General features: G+C 38.2%; 1 protein-coding gene across 3 annotated transcripts in view; it reads left to right on the top strand.

Moving 5' to 3' along the window:
* HIPK1 (homeodomain interacting protein kinase 1) overlaps positions 1 to 18,274 on the top strand; it is a 45,430-nt gene that overhangs the window by 11,362 nt on the left and 15,794 nt on the right. For all 3 annotated transcript variants that reach the window (XM_059674550.1, XM_059674549.1, XM_059674551.1), the window contains exons 3-8: positions 6,619 to 6,742; positions 12,728 to 12,847; positions 13,677 to 13,763; positions 14,804 to 14,988; positions 15,313 to 15,475; positions 16,540 to 16,765. In XM_059674550.1, coding sequence (XP_059530533.1) covers positions 6,619 to 6,742; positions 12,728 to 12,847; positions 13,677 to 13,763; positions 14,804 to 14,988; positions 15,313 to 15,475; positions 16,540 to 16,765 — 905 coding nt within the window. The remainder of the gene's footprint in view (positions 1 to 6,618; positions 6,743 to 12,727; positions 12,848 to 13,676; positions 13,764 to 14,803; positions 14,989 to 15,312; positions 15,476 to 16,539; positions 16,766 to 18,274) is intronic.

Genomic DNA, 18,274 nt, shown 5'->3' with positions numbered 1-18,274 from the left:
CTTTTCATGTACTTGTTGGCCATCTGTATGTCTTCTTTGGAGAAATGTCTGTTCAAGTCCTTTGTTCATTTTTTAATTTGGGTTGCTTTTTGTTGAGTTGTAAGAGTTCTTTAGATATTCTGGGTATTAATCCCTTATCAGATAATATGATTTGCAGGGTTTTTTTTTTTATCTCCCATCCAGGGGGTTGATTTTTCACTTTTTTTTTGCACAAAATTTTAAAACTGTGATGAAGCCCAATTTGTCTGTTTTTTCTTTCGTTGCTTGTACTTTTGGTATCACATCCAAGAAATCATTGCCAAACCAATGTTATGAAGCTTCTCTCGTGTTTTATTATAAGAGTTTTATAGTTGTAGCTCTTATATTTATTTATTTATTTATTTATTTTTAATATATTTTATTGATTTTTCACAGAGAGGAAGGGAGAGAGAGAGAGTTAGAAACATCGATGAGAGAGAAACATCGATCAGCTGCCTCCTGCACATCTCCTACTGGGGATGTGCCCGCAACCCAGGCACATGCCCCTGACCGGAATCGAACCCGGGACCCTTCAGTCCGCAGGCTCTATCCACTGAGCCAAACCGGTTTCGGCTAGTTGTAGCTCTTATATTTAGATCTTTGATCCATTTTGAGTTAATTTTTGTATGTGGTGTAAAGTAAGGGTCCGGTTTCACTCTTTTGCATGTGGATATACAATTTTCCCAGCACCATTTACCGAAGAGACTATCCTTTCTCCATTGAATGGTCTTGACACTCTTGTCAGAATCCTTCAACTGTATATATGAGGGTTTATTTCTGGGCTCTCTGTTCTTTTCCATTGGCCTATATGTCTGTCTTTATGCCAGTACCACACTGTTTTGATTACTTGTAGCTTTGTAATAGGTTTTGAAATCAGGAAGTAGGAGACCTCCAGCTTTATTCTCTTTCAAGATTGTTCGGTTATCTCAAGGAATCTCTCAAGATCTTTATCAATTTCAGGATGCTTTTTCTCTTTCTGCAAAAAAACCTCATTGACTTTTGATAGGTATTGCACTGAATCTGTAAGTCACTTTGGTTAGTATTGACACTTTAACAATATTGTCTTCCAGTCCACTCTCATCTATTTTTTTTATAGTTCTATAAAACTATGGTATTTCTTACTTGAGTGAGATAAAGAAATTCCTAGAGTCTTTGATTTCTAGTTTCATGTTGTCTAGGCAACTTGATCAATTTTGAGAATCTCACCTCCATTTATTTATTCATGACTTGGGAGAGTTAGGTTCCAATTATTTTTGCTTCTGATAGTCTCCTTTGAGCAATCCTACCACCACCCACACGTGCACATGTGTACAGCACATTCACAGGTGCACTGAAGAGTTCAGTTCTGTGTCTTATTTTGAGCACTGGGGAAGTAAGAAGGAGAGCACAGCTGAGGAGTGAGGGCTTTCTTGATCTTTCATCTTGTCAGTGCCTGCAGGTGTTTAACTGTTTATCTGCCCTGTCAAAGACAAGGACGAGGTCTGAAGCCCTTTTAAGATTGAAAAAGAGCAGTTGAGATAAAAATTATTCATGAAATAATTGTGTGGTTTTCTTTTTTGCTTTTAAATATATTATTATTGATTTCAGAAAGGAAGGGAGAAGGCGAGAGAGATAGAAACATCAATGATGAGAGAGAATCATTGATCGGCTGCCTCCTGCATGCCCACAACTGGGGATGGAGCCTAACCCGGGCATGTGCCCTTGACCGCTATTGAATCCAGGACTCTTCAGTCTGCACGCCGATGCTCTAGCCACTGAGCCAAACCAGCTAGGGCAATGAAATAATTTTTTATGGAATTTTCTCATAAAAGGTAAAGGAGATGTGAGGGATTATAAACATTTCTGGCTATTTAGCTTTCTCTAGTATGACATTTAAATAATTTTTAGTCTTATGTTGCTGGTCTTTGCCCCTTTTCTTCTCCTTTTAATTTAAGCTGTCATTTGAGTAATTTGGTGGTTTTGTTTTTATAGAAAATATGATTTGCAGAATTTTAAATCCACTAGTAATTACTCTTCAACAAAGTCCTGTAAATCCGTGGCTTTTAGTTATTGACTATATGAGTAATTTTAAATGGAGCTAAGTTTATCTCTTAAAAACAGTAGTTCACTCTGTATATGACTGAGTAATGCTTGTGCATTCTGAGGTTCAATATCAGGTCTCGACTGTGTTTAGGATTTAACGTGAACGTTCTGTTGTGTCACAGAAATACTTGATACTGAGCCTGAGCACAGGGAATAGCCACTCAGGCATTCCTTCTCTGTCATGTGTTTTACCCACAGTGACTTCATGTTGCTTTGTTGCCTTATTAGAGTCTATTAGGTCCTCACCCTCTTTTCAGAAAACCTCCGTGAACTTTGGCCAGTGAAGCATTCTGCCTCCCAGGCTGCCTTCCTCAAGCCCTCCTTTTTAGTTTACATTGCTTCATCTTGCTGATAGCATGCCAAACTATTATCAGTTGACGTACATTTTTGCCACCATGTTGTCTGTTGGCCACGGCATGGCTAAATAACTCAGGCAGTGGAAATAATATACTTTATTTCCTGCCCACTGTGAATGTAGGCTAATTGCAAGAACAGTTGCTGTCTTTGGCGGTTGAGTTTTATGCACAAAGGTTTCCATGCTTATAAGCTCAATGCTTTCACATTCTGAACCAACCAGCCGGCCTTCATTGAAAACCGAGATCACTTTATTTGTTCTGTATGGAAGGACAAGGTCTACAGAAGGAAAGCGTATTTTCACTTTGTCCTAGACAAACAAACAATCTGGTTTTATCTGACAGTGAAACTGCAGCTTAATCTAAGCCACAGATGCAGGAAGTTTGCCTTTATGTAACATCTCTGATCTAGGAAGGTTGATGCCTCTGCAATAGACAGGAAGAAACAAGTGTGTTCATGAAAATGAGTAGAGAATGATTGCTGTTGATTCTCACCTCAGCTTGCTCTCAGTTCAGGTGAAATAAAGCTTTACGACCTTAGAGGATTCTTCAGTTTAAAGAAGTTTGAAATTGGGAAATCAGAAGGCAGGCATTGCTATTTCTGCCACCTGGTTTTAGTCACTAGCGCCCACTTAGTATTTGTTCTTTAAGGATGGGATGGATCTTCAAAGAGGAGACCACCATGTCCGAAGTGCAATTAGCGCCATTTTTGTACTAAAGTGAACACTGCCAGTTTTGTTTTTCCCCCTCTTGCCTGTGCTTTAATAGGTAATCTTTTTTACTGCCCAGCTGTTAGAACATCAGAGCTGGAAAGCGATCTAGGAGAGTAATTATCTAACTCAGCCTCCTTATTTCACAGATGAAGTAGAACCGGAATTTCAGAGTCTAGATAAACGTTTATATTAAGGGATTGAGAAATACTAGAGGCCAAGGGGCAAGATGATACAGTAATGAAAATATTAGCAAGAATTATCATTGGAATTCAGAGTTGAAAACATTCAGTCTTTAGAGAGGAACATGCTCTAAATGATTTCCTTTCTGTTCAGTGTCTCGGTAAGTCTAACATTTCTAGGAGTAATGATAGTGAAAAGTGCTTCAGGAGACTGAACAGCCTTCTTTTTATTTTATTTTGACTGCTTTCATTTTTTTTTCTTTTGATACCTTTTTGTATGGTAGATGGTAGAGCTTACTGTTTTGAGTGAACTTGAAATCCTTAGCTGCTTTTATTACTCTAGAGGCAGGGTGAGTCCAAACGAAAAACTGATTCCAGCCAATTCCAAAGGTTTTGAGTTTTTGTTGTTGTTTGTTTAATAGGGTTTAAGGGCTGGAATTAGTGTTTCTCTGAAAGCTAAAGTTTTATCACATATTACTGCTCCCTTTTTAAAGAAGTAAGTTATTGGGTGCTGGCCTCTCCCTGTGACCTACCCTTTGGGGTTTAAAATGTCTTCCTGTTATAGTGGGAATGGCAGAATCAATCCGCGCTCTCCAGCTGATGCTTAGGAATGCTCTAAGCCCAGTTTTTACTTGGGCACAAAGCCATTTGCATGCTCCCTGCCAGCTATTTTTGGCACTGTCACGAACTTGGAAATTAATGATTCTACTCACTGAAAGTAAAATTTTGTTCCTTTTCAATTTTAGAAAAGCTTTTATGTTTCTGGGTCCTCATACCCTCAAACTTGTGCTGCCTTAAAACATGCCTTAGTGGTTGGGATTTAATTGCACTCACTCTGAAATTCCATCAGTCATGTGGCTCTAGCCACCTGCAACAGGAATGGCACTTCTGATGGTTGTTTCTTTGGCTAACAAAACCACAGTTCATTCACATTAAATAGCACAGAAACGGTCTATTAATGGCTCCATCCATAGCTGTCACATAGTATAAGTCTTGACAGGCCTGGGTCTTTCGCTCTTTCTCTGCTAGATCAGGGAAGCTTCTAGACCAGGGGTGGGCAAACTTTTTGACTCGAGGGCCACAATGGGTTCTTAAACTGGACCAGAGGGCCGGAACAAAAGTATGGATAGAGTGTTTGTGTGAACTAATATAAATTCAAAGTAAACATCATTACATGAAAGGGTACGGTCTTTTTTTTTTTTTTTTTAGTTTTATTCATTTCAATTTTTTAGTTTTATTCATTTCAAACGGGCCGGATCCGGCCTGCGGGCCGTAGTTTGCCCACGGCTGTTCTAGACTCTATAGAGCCCTCTAATTTACCCTGTTTTCTCAGAAAATAACTTGGGGAGGATATTCTTATTTAGGGAAATATCTTGATACCCTCCCCCACTCAACCTCCTCCCTTTGCTCCCTCCACACACACCGAGGAAGCTCACATGACCTGAAAGTACAGCTGGGGAAATGTGGGCGCTCCACAAGAAGACACGGTCTGTTCGATGCTTCCCAATGGAAAGATCTGCTTTTCCATTTTTCTCCTCTAAAAGGAGGGGTCTGGATCTGGGGTCCTTACAGATTCAAATGCCATGACTTGTAAGAAGGAAAGGGAGTTGTTTGGAGAAGGTGCTAAAGTGTTTAAGAGCTCAGACCTTGGCTCAAGCCTGCCATCACCCAGTCCTTGTGTGGTCTTGGGCACCTACCCTCTCAGTGCCCAGTTCCTCCCATCTGTAAAGTGCATACTTTATTACATAGAAGCCAAGATACCTTGGTTATAAGATGAAACATTATTTAGGTGCCAACGAGAAAGTAAAAGCACTGCCATTAAACTAAAATACACCATGGTTTGCAAGAATTTTCTTAGTTTCAGAGATGTTAAAATGTAAAAGAAAGTGCATCTTAGAATTGATGGCTTAAAAGTAGTAATACGTTCATAGGATTGTTGTAAGGTTTAAAATGACCGCATTTATAAAGAACTTGGAATAATGCATGGCACATAGTAAGCACTATGTAAGTGTCACCTATTAGTATTATTGATAATAGTGTTACCTATTATTTTCATTCCTGTTCTGAACCCATTTATTGATCTCTTAAGTTTCGACACACTTTGCAAAATGCCATGGTATACCACCATGCCAAAAAGATTGTTATAGATAGGTATGTACTTAACTTTTACTTAGTTAGACACAGCATAATATACTCAACTCCATAGCTAGACTGTCAGAATTCAAATTCTAGCTCTGTCACTTATGTGATTTTGGGCAAATCACTTAATAATTTGCCTCGGTTTCCTCCTCTATAATTGAGGATACACAATTTTCCTTGGATGTGTTCATATTTACAAGCTCTAAGTATATGGGATTGCCTTAGTCTTCTCTTTAAGGCTCCTCATTTCTCACTTGGAGCATTAATGGAAATGAAAAGAATTCAAAGTTTAAAAATAATGATCATATATATTAATAGTTATTATTATATCTAACACTTATACAGTACTTTATATGTGCTGAGTACAAGAGCTTACTGTCCAAGACCTTTGATACTTACTATTATTAATTGCTTATTTAAACCTTATAACACCCTATGTAGTGGGTACCTCTTCTTTTCATTTTATGAATGAAGAACCTGAGGCACAGAGAGATTAAGTAATTGTCTGCAGCTACGAAATAAAGGAATTGAGGCTCTGAACCCGGGTAGGCTGGCTCTAGTCTGTGCTGTCAGCCATTGTATCTCTATAGGACGCGTTTCTGTCCCGCAGAGGGATTTATTGACCAAGCCATTTAATTGGTTTTTCCATAATTAAAAAGGTACTAAGTAAAAAGAATAATTCCCCGATTCCTTATTTACGATTTCAAAATTCAGAAAGTTCTAAAAACTAAAAATCTTTTCCTGAGTTTGGTATAAACTCATTGATTGGAAAGATCTGACTTGAACCAGTGTAAGGCAGTTGGAAGTCTTTGTTTAGCTGACTTAGTATGACTGCTCATATGTTTTGTTGCAGAAACATTAATGTGTTTGATTCTGAGCACTTTCCTAAACTCCTTTGGGATTATTATGCAATATATAGTATAGTCATCGTAGTACCTTTCTGAAATTAAAGAAATTCTGAATTCCAAAACACGTGGCCCCAAGAATTTCAAATGACGGATTTTATACCAAAGATCGTTTTCAGTTTCATTAAATCAATGTATCTTTAGTTGATACTAAAACAGAACTTAGTCAACACCGTTCATTTTCCCAAATAACGTTTATCTTTTTATCAACTATTTTTGTTTTTGCTAGAGCCCCTGAAATTATTCTTGGATTGCCATTTTGTGAAGCTATTGATATGTGGTCCTTGGGCTGCGTAATAGCTGAGCTGTTCCTGGGATGGCCTCTTTATCCTGGTGCTTCGGAATATGATCAGGTAAGAGTGTGTATTAAATTTTTTAACGAATAGAATTTTCTCCTCCTGCTTCTTAGTCTGAAGTTATGTTTGCAATTCTTCAATGAAAAGGGAATTTTATTTTATGTTATGTTAGACTGGTACTTTCCCAGATCTGTAATGATTTATTAGAGTATTCACTTTGGTTAACAAAGGCATCTTGTGAAAGAAGACATGAAAGCAAAGTAAGGATGAGGAATTGAGATTTTAAGAATGAATTTTGGCTCATTCACACCTGCTACTTCCTCTCATACATGACACACACTGAAATGCATGCTCTCGGCATGCTGAAACACTTTGGGCCCCAGAGGCTGGGATGTAGAGGGGGTTCTCGGTAAGATTGGCTTTAGGAGGGCAATCAGAGGACTTGAAAAGTGTTGCAATAAATGACCTGTCTCAAACAGACAAGCTTTAGATGATATGCTACATTTCCTAAAGAGCTGGTGCTGAGGGCAACAGTTTTGCCATGGAAATAAATTGCAAATTCTAATTTTTTGTTCTTTAAAAAAAGTGGTCTAACCATTTATGCTTTAATCTCCTTAAGGGCATTGACTGTTTCATTCCACCAGTGTATCATCGGCTGCTACATGTGTCTTAAACATAGTAGGTACACAAGGTGTAGAAAGTGGGGGGGGGGGGGTGTTGTTTTTGTTCTAGTTTTCTATTTTTTTATTTTTTTTTTGAGAAATAAATGGTTATCTGGAATTGAAAGGCAAAAAGAGCAAAACAGTACTTTTCCTATTCAGCCTAGAATTTTGACTCCTTGATATATTGAGTATATGTAACATTTACCAACTTCTAAAAGTTTGACTCTTTGGACATGCCTTTGAGTGAAACATAACAAATGAGTTAGTTACTCATGTCATAAATAACCTGTTACATTGTGCTTTGGAATTTTTTTTATCTTCTACCTTGGGAGGAGCAAGTCAGCATCCTTATTTTTTTTTTAATTAATTTAAATCCTTTATTGTTAAAAGCAGCTTCCTTATTTTACAACAACAAAGAAGTATTTGGGAGATTAAATGATACAAAACCATAGCTGGTTTAACTAAGCTTTTGATTCTCCTTTTTGGGTTTTAGACCTTTTTGAGACTCTGATGAAGCTATGGATCTTCTCAGAAAAGTATGCTCACCATGTCTTGTGTACAAATTTAGGGGACTCATGGACCTCTGCTTCAGAAACCTTGCTCTGAGCAATTACAGCCGCCAAAATGCCATTCCTAGCCCAACTGTTTACTGGCATCCCTTAAGCCTTAGTAAACAGATTGCCATTATGAAATTTCCTAGGAAGTGGAACCAAATACAATTAAATTTAGAAGCTAAGGTACAGCTGGGGCTTTCCTTGAAAAAAAAAAAAAAGATCTGGTAGTTTGGAGAATTTTTGTTGGGTGCATAAATGTGAAACTGTGGGTGGAAGGAGGAAAACCACAGTTGGTTGAACCAAGCTGAATAAGTAGGATGCTGCTATTATAGAGCAGGAAAGGGGGTGGGGGGTGGGGAACAGTTTATCCTGCATCTCTGGTTGTACGAAAGATTCCTTTGGCAGCATCCTTATTCTTATAGCTGACTTTTTAAAAAAAATAAGTTTATTGAGATATAACCCACATATCACCTAATTCAGCTATTTAAAGGGCACAGTTCAATGGTTTCATTATGTTCACAGGGTTGTGAACCATCACAACAGTTTTAGAACATTTTAATCACTATTAGCAGCCAATCCTCATTCTCCCCCAATCCCTGCCCTAGGCCCTTGTTGGTGAAGAACTCCAAAAACTTGGGCTCATCAGTTTTAGATTTGGCAGTTGATCTGAAGAAATGACATGTAGCCTTGTCCAGATTCCTAAGAACTGTATTAGCAGGAAAAACTTAACGAATACAGGCAAAGCAGCTGCTCCCAGTGGTGAGGGCCAGGAAGAAACCATACCCCCTCCAGGACAGGGCCCTTTTCAAAGGAGGTTAACTAATAACAAAACAATATGGTGGGTAGTCACATAGGCCACCGAGAGAACAATACATCCCTAAGTTAAAAGATCACATCAGGCAGTTATTACACTCTATACATTCGTTAACCTCTCTCCTGGGGCCTGGCATTTACCTCCGGGTGGCATTCTGGCTTTCTGGATAGCCAAGCCTGAGGTTGTAGAGAGTTCAACATTTCCCAGATGCCTTTGCTGCGAGAGCCATATTACATCTCTGAAGTGAGTTCCCCTATATTAACCACTAATCTACTTCTGTCTCTAGTTATGCTTATTCTAGTATATCATATTCATCACAAAATATGGTCTTTTGTGACAGGCTTCTTTTACTTAGCATAATGATTTTTATCCATGCTGTAGCATATATCCGAACTTCATTTCTTTTTATGGCTGAATAATATTCCATTCTGTGTGTGTGTGTGTGTGTGTGTGTGTGTGTGTGTGTGTGTGTGTTTGTTCGTGCATGTGTGTATTTTGGCCTTTGTGAATAATGGTGCTGTGAGCATTGGTGTACAAGTGTTTTAGTCAAATGTGTAGTCTGTAGATATTAGTGGCTTTGAATTCGTTGGAAACATTAGAATTGTTTAAAATAACAAATGACAAATACTTTCTGTTTACATAGATATGGAGCTTTTGTTGTTGTTCTATCTTATGCTATGTGAAAAGTAGTATCTGGATAATATTAAAATCTTTAAATGTTTTAATTCCATAAGTGCATCACTGTAGAAAAATAAAAAAGATACAGTAGGCCAAGAGACAAAAATTTGAACCTCCAATAGTTTACCCCTCAGAGGTAACCTTTTTAAGTTTTGGTTATATTTTGCCTTTTCTTAATATATGTATAAAATTTGTTAATTTTCATCATGTGTTTATTGAGTACCAACTTTGTGTCAGGTCCTCCGAGCGCTGGGGATGCCATGCTGAATAAAACATAGTCCTCGCCTGGAGGCTGTCGTTTGGTGTGGGAAACAGACATGAAGTAAATAAGCATACCAATAATTATACACTGCAATTAAGATAAATTGTGTAAAGAGAAAAAATGTAGTTTGCTATGTGTGTGTGCACGCACGAGTGTATCTTCTGACCATTTATGCCCTCATGCCTCTTGAATATACTTCTTTTTCTCCACTGCTACTCTCTAGTCCAGGCTGTCTTACTCATGTGCCTGGGCTACCAGGCCATCTCCTGTTATTTATTCCGGCCTCCCTTCAGTCGACTTTCCAGAGAGATTTCTTTCAAAACAGAAATTTGATCATTCCACTCCCCGGCTCTTCAGTGGCCTCCCATCACTTTTAGAATAAAGGGCTAAGTCCTTAATATGACCTCTGAGCCCCTGCCTAGGTTGTCCTGGCCCTTCTGGTCTTTCTCTCTCGATTGATCTTATGCTGTTTCTTCTTGATTTTCATACTTTAGTCCTCTTGGCATCATTTCAGCACTGCTTCCTTCCACACAGGCCCTTGCACATACTGTTCTCAGTCTGGAGCTTCCCCACCAGCCATCCATTTCATCCGGTCAAAGTCTAGTCATTTATCAGCTCGAGTGTCACTTCCTCAGGGAGCTTTCCTCAGCAGTCCCCAGTCTAGGTCAGGTTCCTTTTTTAAGTATTTTTATGGAAGCCTACTTATTCTGATTTGAATTATGCATTCACCGTCTGTCTTCCTCACTAGACTGCAAGGTCTATGAGAGCAGGAACCATATCTATTTTTAAAATCACCACTGCCAGGCGCAATAAATACTTATTGAAAGTATGAATGAATATATGCTATATATAGTTATGTTCCAAGTAAAAATTTATGGACATAGAGGAAGATATATATAGTATTTCATCAAATCTACAACACCACTGATTAAAAGATGCACCATTTTTCTGTACCTCTGAGAAAAAATGCTGCCAATTAAACCATGCCAGTATCAGCGCTAAGACATATCCTGATTTCAAAGATGTGCATGTGAAAAGATATGTCTCTTAGAACCAGTGCAATGTAGTAATTTAAAAGAAAAAGAGATTATATTTAATTTGTAATCTGCTTTTTCTATTTAGTATATTGCAAACTATACATAACAAATATAGGTCTACCCTATCATTTTAAATGTCTGCATAGTATTTCATTGTACAGATAGAGCTGTTTTTTTTTTTGGTTTTTTTTAAATATATACTTTATTGATTTTTTACAGAGAGGAAGGGAGAGAGATAGAGAGTTAGAAACATCGATGAGAGAGAAACATCGATCAGCTGCCTCCTGCACATCTCCTACTGGAGATATGCCCGCAACCCAGGTACATGCCCTTGACCGGAATCGAACCTGGGACCTTTCAGTCCGCAGGCCGACGCTCTATCCACTGAGCCAAACCAGTTTCGGCCAGATAGAGCTGTTTTTAAAAAAATACTTTACCTCTTACATGCAAAAGAAGTTTCTACTTAAACTTTTTTATTCACATATAAAAAGTTTTCTATTTTGCTAATGCTGTGTTTTGGTTTTCACAGTTTGGGGTAATTTCCTGCTAAGATTGTCTCAGGATAGATAAGCATACCAGATTTTGCCTGTAGGTCATAGTTGGCTTACCTGTGCTTTATACTCTTAAAAATTGGTGAGGACCCTAAAGAGCTCTGTTTATATAGTGCATACTGAATTAGTATTTAAAACTGAAGATGGGGGGTGGGGGAGGAGGGATAGATAGGAAGTAAGATTTATTTCTTTGCTTACAAGTTTTTCTCTAATTTTATCTTAAGTATAGCCATTCATATATGAAGATGGGGTGGTGAAAAGAATTGCCTCTCACCCTAGCCAGTTTGGCTCAGTGGATAGAGCGTCGGCCTGCAGACTGAAGGGTCCCAGGCTTGATTCTGGCCAAGGGCACATGCCCCGGTTGCGGGCTCGATCCCCAGTAGGGGGCAGGCAGGAGGCAGCCGATCAATGATTCTCTCTCATCATTGATGTTTCTATTTCTCTCTCCCTCTCCCTTCCTTTCTGAAATCAATAAAGAAATATATTTTTTTAAAAAGAAACGGTTCCTGAATACAAAATTTCTAAAAAAAAAAAAAAGAATTGCCTGTTGTATTGCTCTTAGTAGTAGGAAGAGAAGCAAATTGCCTCTTCTATCGCTTTCCTGGATTGGGAGAAACAACCAGAAGTATGAACAGTTAAGTTGGAAAATTCATAAAACAAACATATACAAGTACACATTTCATTAGCCATCAGAGCAATGACATCATTACCCATCACCTCTGGAAATTTCTACTGTACACCCATGAGAAGAGAATGAAAAGGCAGATAACTTCTTAGTATTATTATGAAAATAATTTTTTACTTCACACCTCCCCTCCCCCAAAAGGGTCTTGGAGTCAGACCCTATGGGAGTCCCCAGATCACATTTGAGAATTGCTGACCTAGTCCGCAGTAGGTGGTTCAAAAATGTTGAATGTATGAACACAGTACTTACAGAGAAGCTAAATTAAGTGCTTGAGTTTATGGTACAAGAAATAAGCTCTGTGACAATTTAGAGTGGGGGGCAGTTGATCAGGAGCTAGAGTAGCCAAGGAAGAAAGAGGTTTATAGAAATTTTTCCTAATCATTTTAATTTGATAGTGTATCAAAAAACAAAGACAAAAAATCCTTGGTAATCCATGAAGTATAATTTCTTGAAAGCCATTCTGTTCTGTCCTAAAAAATATTTCCTAAAGTTTTCTGAACTTTGTATCAGAACTTTACAAAAAAGCAAGAGATTACACACAAAAGTTTTGAAACAGGTTTCCTTGTAAATCACAGATATAGTAACAAGGAAGTTTCTGAATACATGTTTGGGAATTACTTCTGAGTGCATTAGCTTATATATTTGTCTTTATAAATAGATTTCATTTTTCTTTATCAACGAGTTTATTTCTTTGTGATAGCTTTCTTTTTTGCCTAGGGCAATAATGTTTTAGTGTAAAAATTCTTTAAAATCTTCCTTTTTATCCCAAATCAATGTTTTGATGGTTTTGATGTTTCAGATTCGTTACATTTCACAAACACAAGGTCTGCCAGCTGAATATCTTCTCAGTGCCGGGACCAAAACGACCAGGTTTTTCAACAGAGATCCTAATTTGGGGTACCCACTGTGGAGGCTTAAGGTCAGTCTCCCCGGCTATACTACCCATACCTGTACTTCTCACTCTTAACTGCAGATTCAAAGTTTATTTTTACTTTAATTTTTAAGGTTACATCACTTTTTCTGGTTGGTCATCAAAGTTTATTCTTGAGGTGAAGGAGGAAAAAGGGGTGAATATACGTTGCAGGAGGGAATACTTAGAAAAATTACTTTATTGTCTCCTTCCCTTAATTAAAAAACAAAACTTTAAATGCGGGTTCAGTTGGCGAGGTTATTTTGACTATTTGAACCAGCAGCTGAGAAAGGGAGAGTATGTACTCACCATTAAGTCTTAGAAAACTAGAGTAATTAATAATGACCTTTTTTTAGAGGATTCTCAATAAATATGACAAAACAACATAATTTCCAAACTGCCCTCAGTAAGTCCTTCTATATTTTCTTTAAACAAATGTCTGCTTTTTACATCAGAGCCTGTTCCTTTAACTTGAGCGATCCCTGAATAATTTGAGTAACCCTGTGACTCTCTGCCTGGGTCTTTGAATAGATAGCATTTGAAATACCATCTCATGTGAAGGTAGCTATAAGAGAAAAGTGGTAATGCCCCATCTTGTCTGACATTCTTCAGGAACTGGGCTACATCGTTGCTTGCACATTTACTCTGTGGAAAAGGTGGCTTCATATCAAGGCCACATCTCTGCACTGGGAGATTTTCTAGTTGCAAATTACTTTCATGGTTGTCATCTCTGGTTGGCAAGGTGACGACACTTGTTTCTTTGTATTCTGGCTTTTAATAGAATAAAATGTGGAAATAATATAAGGATGGAATTTTTAAAAAAATCTATATTTTATAGACACCTGAAGAACATGAACTGGAAACTGGAATCAAATCAAAAGAAGCTCGAAAGTACATTTTTAATTGTTTGGATGACATGGCTCAGGTGAGTATAGTATCTTTCAGAAAGCCAGACATTTATGTATCTGTTCAGAGATATACTTCTGTTGGTTATATTAAAGGCTGACTCAATCTGTTATCTTCCAGTATATGTCTTTATTTTTCGCAGAAAAAAAATGCATTGATATTTTGCCATGTAATAAAATAACATTTGAATCCTAACAAAGGATACTTTATATATTTCTTCCTTGGTTTTGTTAAACTGGTTTTACTACATGTCAGCATTTTTCAAAAGATATTTTATTGATTTTTAGAGAGAGGAAGGGAGAGAGAGAGAGAAAGAGAAACATTGATGTGAGAGTGAAACATCGATCAGCTGCCTCCTTCACACCCCTCTTGCCCCCCTACCAGGGATCAAGCCCAAAACCCAGGCATGTGCCCTGACTGGGAATCAGACCGGCATCCTTTCGGTGAATGGACAATGCCCAAACGACTGAGTGACACCAGCCAGGGCATTGTCAGTATTTTGATATATTGTTTGTGAAAGTTTTTTCTTGTCCATATTCTCTACTAAATAAATACAGGATGTCCCCAAGAAATGTATACACACTTTGAATAATTAATAATTCCAATGGGTTAAATCTGAAAAGAAAAAAACATCAACTGAGCTATCAGCTGTTAAAGTCTGTATACATTTTTTGGGGGACACCCTATACTTATTAAGAGCTAACATTTATTGAGTACTTATGTCCCAAACTCTAGTTAAACGTTTTATGCTTTGTCGTTTAATCTTTTTAACAATAGAAACATATTTAAATAATACTAGTCATTTTTGCTTAACTTGTTTGATTCAGATTTTGAATGAACAGAAAATTAGTTAGCTTTATTCTACCAACATACTCTACCAAATTGAAGATTTTATTTAGAATAAGAAGAGCTTCCACCTGTGAAAGGGATTAGTCTAATAAAAATAATTTCCTCAAAATTTTTTGTGTACTTTATATAGTTTGGAGAGAAAGTAGATAATTGGTGGCAGCATTGAAGATTAAGTAATGAAGCATAATATTTCTTAATTTTCCTGGGAAGGTGAACATGTCCACAGACTTAGAAGGAACAGACATGTTGGCAGAGAAGGCGGATCGCAGAGAATACATTGATCTGTTAAAAAAAATGCTAACAATTGATGCAGATAAGAGAATTACTCCTCTGAAAACCCTTAACCATCAATTTGTAACAATGACTCATCTTCTGGATTTTCCACATAGCAATCAGTGAGTATGATATGGTTTGGGGCATTTTACCATGATGTGCTCATCTGTTGTGTTACCATCTATCTAATAGGTAAATGGAAATACCACGTGAGCAGCAGCTTTGGGGCTTACGTATTTGGCTGACTGAAACTTTTCTTTCTCATTGAAAAATTATGCAATTAAAAATCAGATATATATGTTTCCCTATGGTTATAAAAACTCTTATTCATTTGATCTGAAAATACTTGGGGGGAGCGGGAACGTTGATCCATATTCATCTTGAGTTATTTTCATCTGTTTAAGTCTCAGCATTCATTTCAATGAACCTTTCATCTCTTTTTTTAGTGTTAAGTCTTGTTTTCAGAACATGGAGATCTGCAAGCGGAGGGTTCACATGTATGATACAGTGAGTCAGATCAAGAGTCCCTTCACGACGCACGTTGCCCCAAATACAAGCACAAACCTAACCATGAGCTTCAGCAACCAGCTTAATACAGTGCACAATCAGGTAAATGATTTTGGAAACTCAAGCTTAAGTGGGATAGAAACTGGTAAGAATACAGGTCGAAGTAAAGAACTCAGTCTTGGCTTTGGTGGTCTTACTGCTTCTTAAGAATTTTCTATTTGGCAGAAGAGATGCTAGACAGGGTAGACTGATAATACCTACCGGTCATGTGCTGACAGAAGTTAAATATAAAGACCTTATCTGTGCCCTCAGACTTAGCATCGTCAAATAAACGCAGCCTGGCTATTGTACTCCTTTCTGCTGTTAGTTGTACTAACTTCAGCCAAATGACGCTGTTAGAAGGATTTTCTGTGTCTCGTTACATGTAGTGAAGGGCGTTTCCAATAATTTTTTATATGCTGAACTGGAGTCCCAGAACTTACTCATCTATTCAGTGGAAGATTGTATACCCTTTGACCATCTTCACCCACTCTCCCCTTCCTGTCCCTGTTCTACCCTAGCAACCACCAATCTACTGTCTGCTTCTATGAGTTCAGTTGGGTCCCTCCAATAATTAACTTTAAGAGTAGTTTTGCATGTAAGCTTCCTGCTTTCTTAGCTATGTCTATTTTTAAATGAGATTTGGTGGAATCCAGCAACTTTTTGCATAGAAAGAAGAGAGAGGGGTTTATATAACCTCAACCAGTACAAGACCATTTTTTATGCTTTTTTTTTTTTTAATCCTCACGGGAGTATATGTTTATTGATTTTAGAGAAAGAAGAAGGGGGGGAGAGAGAGAAGGAGATTTTGATCAGTTGCCTCCTATACACACCCCTACCAGGGATCAAACCCAGAACCTAGGTATGTGCCCTGATGGTGAGTCAAACCCGAAACCTTTTGGTGCATAGGATGTGCTCCAGTCAAATGAACCACCAGGCCAGAGCCCATTTTTTATTCTTTGTGTTCTTATTCAACCTTAAACATGTCTGAAATATAGAGACTGGGAAAATTTCTTAAGCAGACAGCATTACATTTTAACACTTGAAGTTTTTCTGGACCGATTCCCTGTGTATAAAAATATTGTTCTCTCTGTACCAGTGTACAATTCTAATCCTTTTGTTTCTAGGCCAGTGTTTTAGCTTCCAGCTCGACCGCAGCAGCTGCTACTCTGTCTCTGGCTAACTCGGATGTCTCACTGCTGAACTACCAGTCAGCTCTGTACCCCTCGTCTGCAGCACCAGTGCCTGGAGTGGCCCAGCAGGGCGTTTCCTTGCAGCCTGGAACCACCCAGATTTGCACGCAGACAGATCCATTCCAACAAACCTTTATAGTATGTCCACCTGCTTTTCAAAGTAAGTGGGGAACGCCTGTTCATAGGGTCTTATGTCAGACTTACCTGCTTTGGGCAGATCCCTCTTAGTTTTGGTCTTTGACAAGTTTTAACTATCTCCGGTTATGAAGATAACGAAAGTTAACAAAGTGGATTTACCCTTTTTTATTTTTATCTAATTGGGTATTATCTGGCACATGACAGGAGTCCACTTAATGTTTCCTTATTTGAATTGCCTGATTTCCGTTTTCTTGCCCATTGAGGCCTGATATCAATGTCATATATCTTGTTACAAGCCTGTATCTCAATATGCAGAATATATAATCTTGAAAAAATTTGTGTAAACACAGTTGCTATATATTGAATCTTATTTCCTCTATCATTCCATATAAAATAGGAGGTAATTTCATTATAAAGTGTAAAAATCATGTTTAAGAATATGGAAACCTCTTAAGTTACATTTAGAAATAAAGATGTTTATTTATTGCATTGGAAAATTCTACAAGCTGAGGTGCTTGTATGGGGAAGGCATTAAGATTATCTGCTTCAGCTCATGAATCCTATTGTTCCTACAAACTCCTTCAACAGAGGAACAGAATAGCTGAAGACAGTGCTCTAATCCCCCAGGTGTTGCAATAAGATTGTAATTTTCACATTCCCATCCTTTGTCATTTTCTCCTTGTTGTTCAGTCTGTTCAGTTCCTTTTTTCTGAAATATGGGAAATGCGTGCTTATTGATCTAGCGAGCTATTTAAAAGGTAAAATTAAAAAAATATATTTTTTAGCCTCATCTGAGGATATTTTTTCCATTGATTTTTTTTTTGTTTTTTTTTTAGAGAGTGGAGGGGAGGGAGGAGGAGGAGAGAGAGAGAGAGAGAGAGAAACATCAATGTGAGAGAGACACATAGATTGGTTGCCTCCCACACCTGCCCTGACTGGGGCTGGGGATGAGCCTGCAACCGAGGCACATGCCCTTGACCAGAAATCGAACCTAGGACCCTTCATTCCACGGGCTGACACTCTAACCACTTAGCCAAACCGGCCAGGACCAAAAGGTTAGGGTTTTTTAAGGATGTTTCCTGACGACACAGTGACTTTCCCATTAGAAAGTCAATGTCAGTACCCTGTGGGAATAAGCCAGGATTCAGGCTTCTCATAGCAATTTCCATAGGAGCAGGTAGCACTTTTATCTTTTTACTTCAGTTACTTATTGACCGTGACTTTTTTGTTTGTTTGGTTTCTGACAGAGTCGGAGCAAGCAGAAGGAAAAGAGGGGCTAGGGGAGACTGAGAGATTGCCGGGAGGAGAGGAGAACGATAGTGATGTAAACTGGGGAGAAACCCCAGGGAAAGCGGAGGAGCAGATTCAAAACCCGTAAATGCAAATTTAGCCTCACTTACCCAATTGTTCCCTGCGCGTGCTTCGCAATAGTACATTCTGTCCTTTGGGTTGTTATATGCTGAGTGGTTCCGCTACTGAATTTAGCAAATAGCCACCCCCCGCCCCCTCACCTTTTCCAGGTTGAGTTTCA

Source organism: Myotis daubentonii, chromosome 18, assembly GCF_963259705.1.
Source record: "Myotis daubentonii chromosome 18, mMyoDau2.1, whole genome shotgun sequence".
NCBI classification, from domain to species: domain Eukaryota; kingdom Metazoa; phylum Chordata; class Mammalia; order Chiroptera; family Vespertilionidae; genus Myotis; species Myotis daubentonii.
This window is presented reverse-complemented; position numbering and strand designations above follow the sequence as displayed.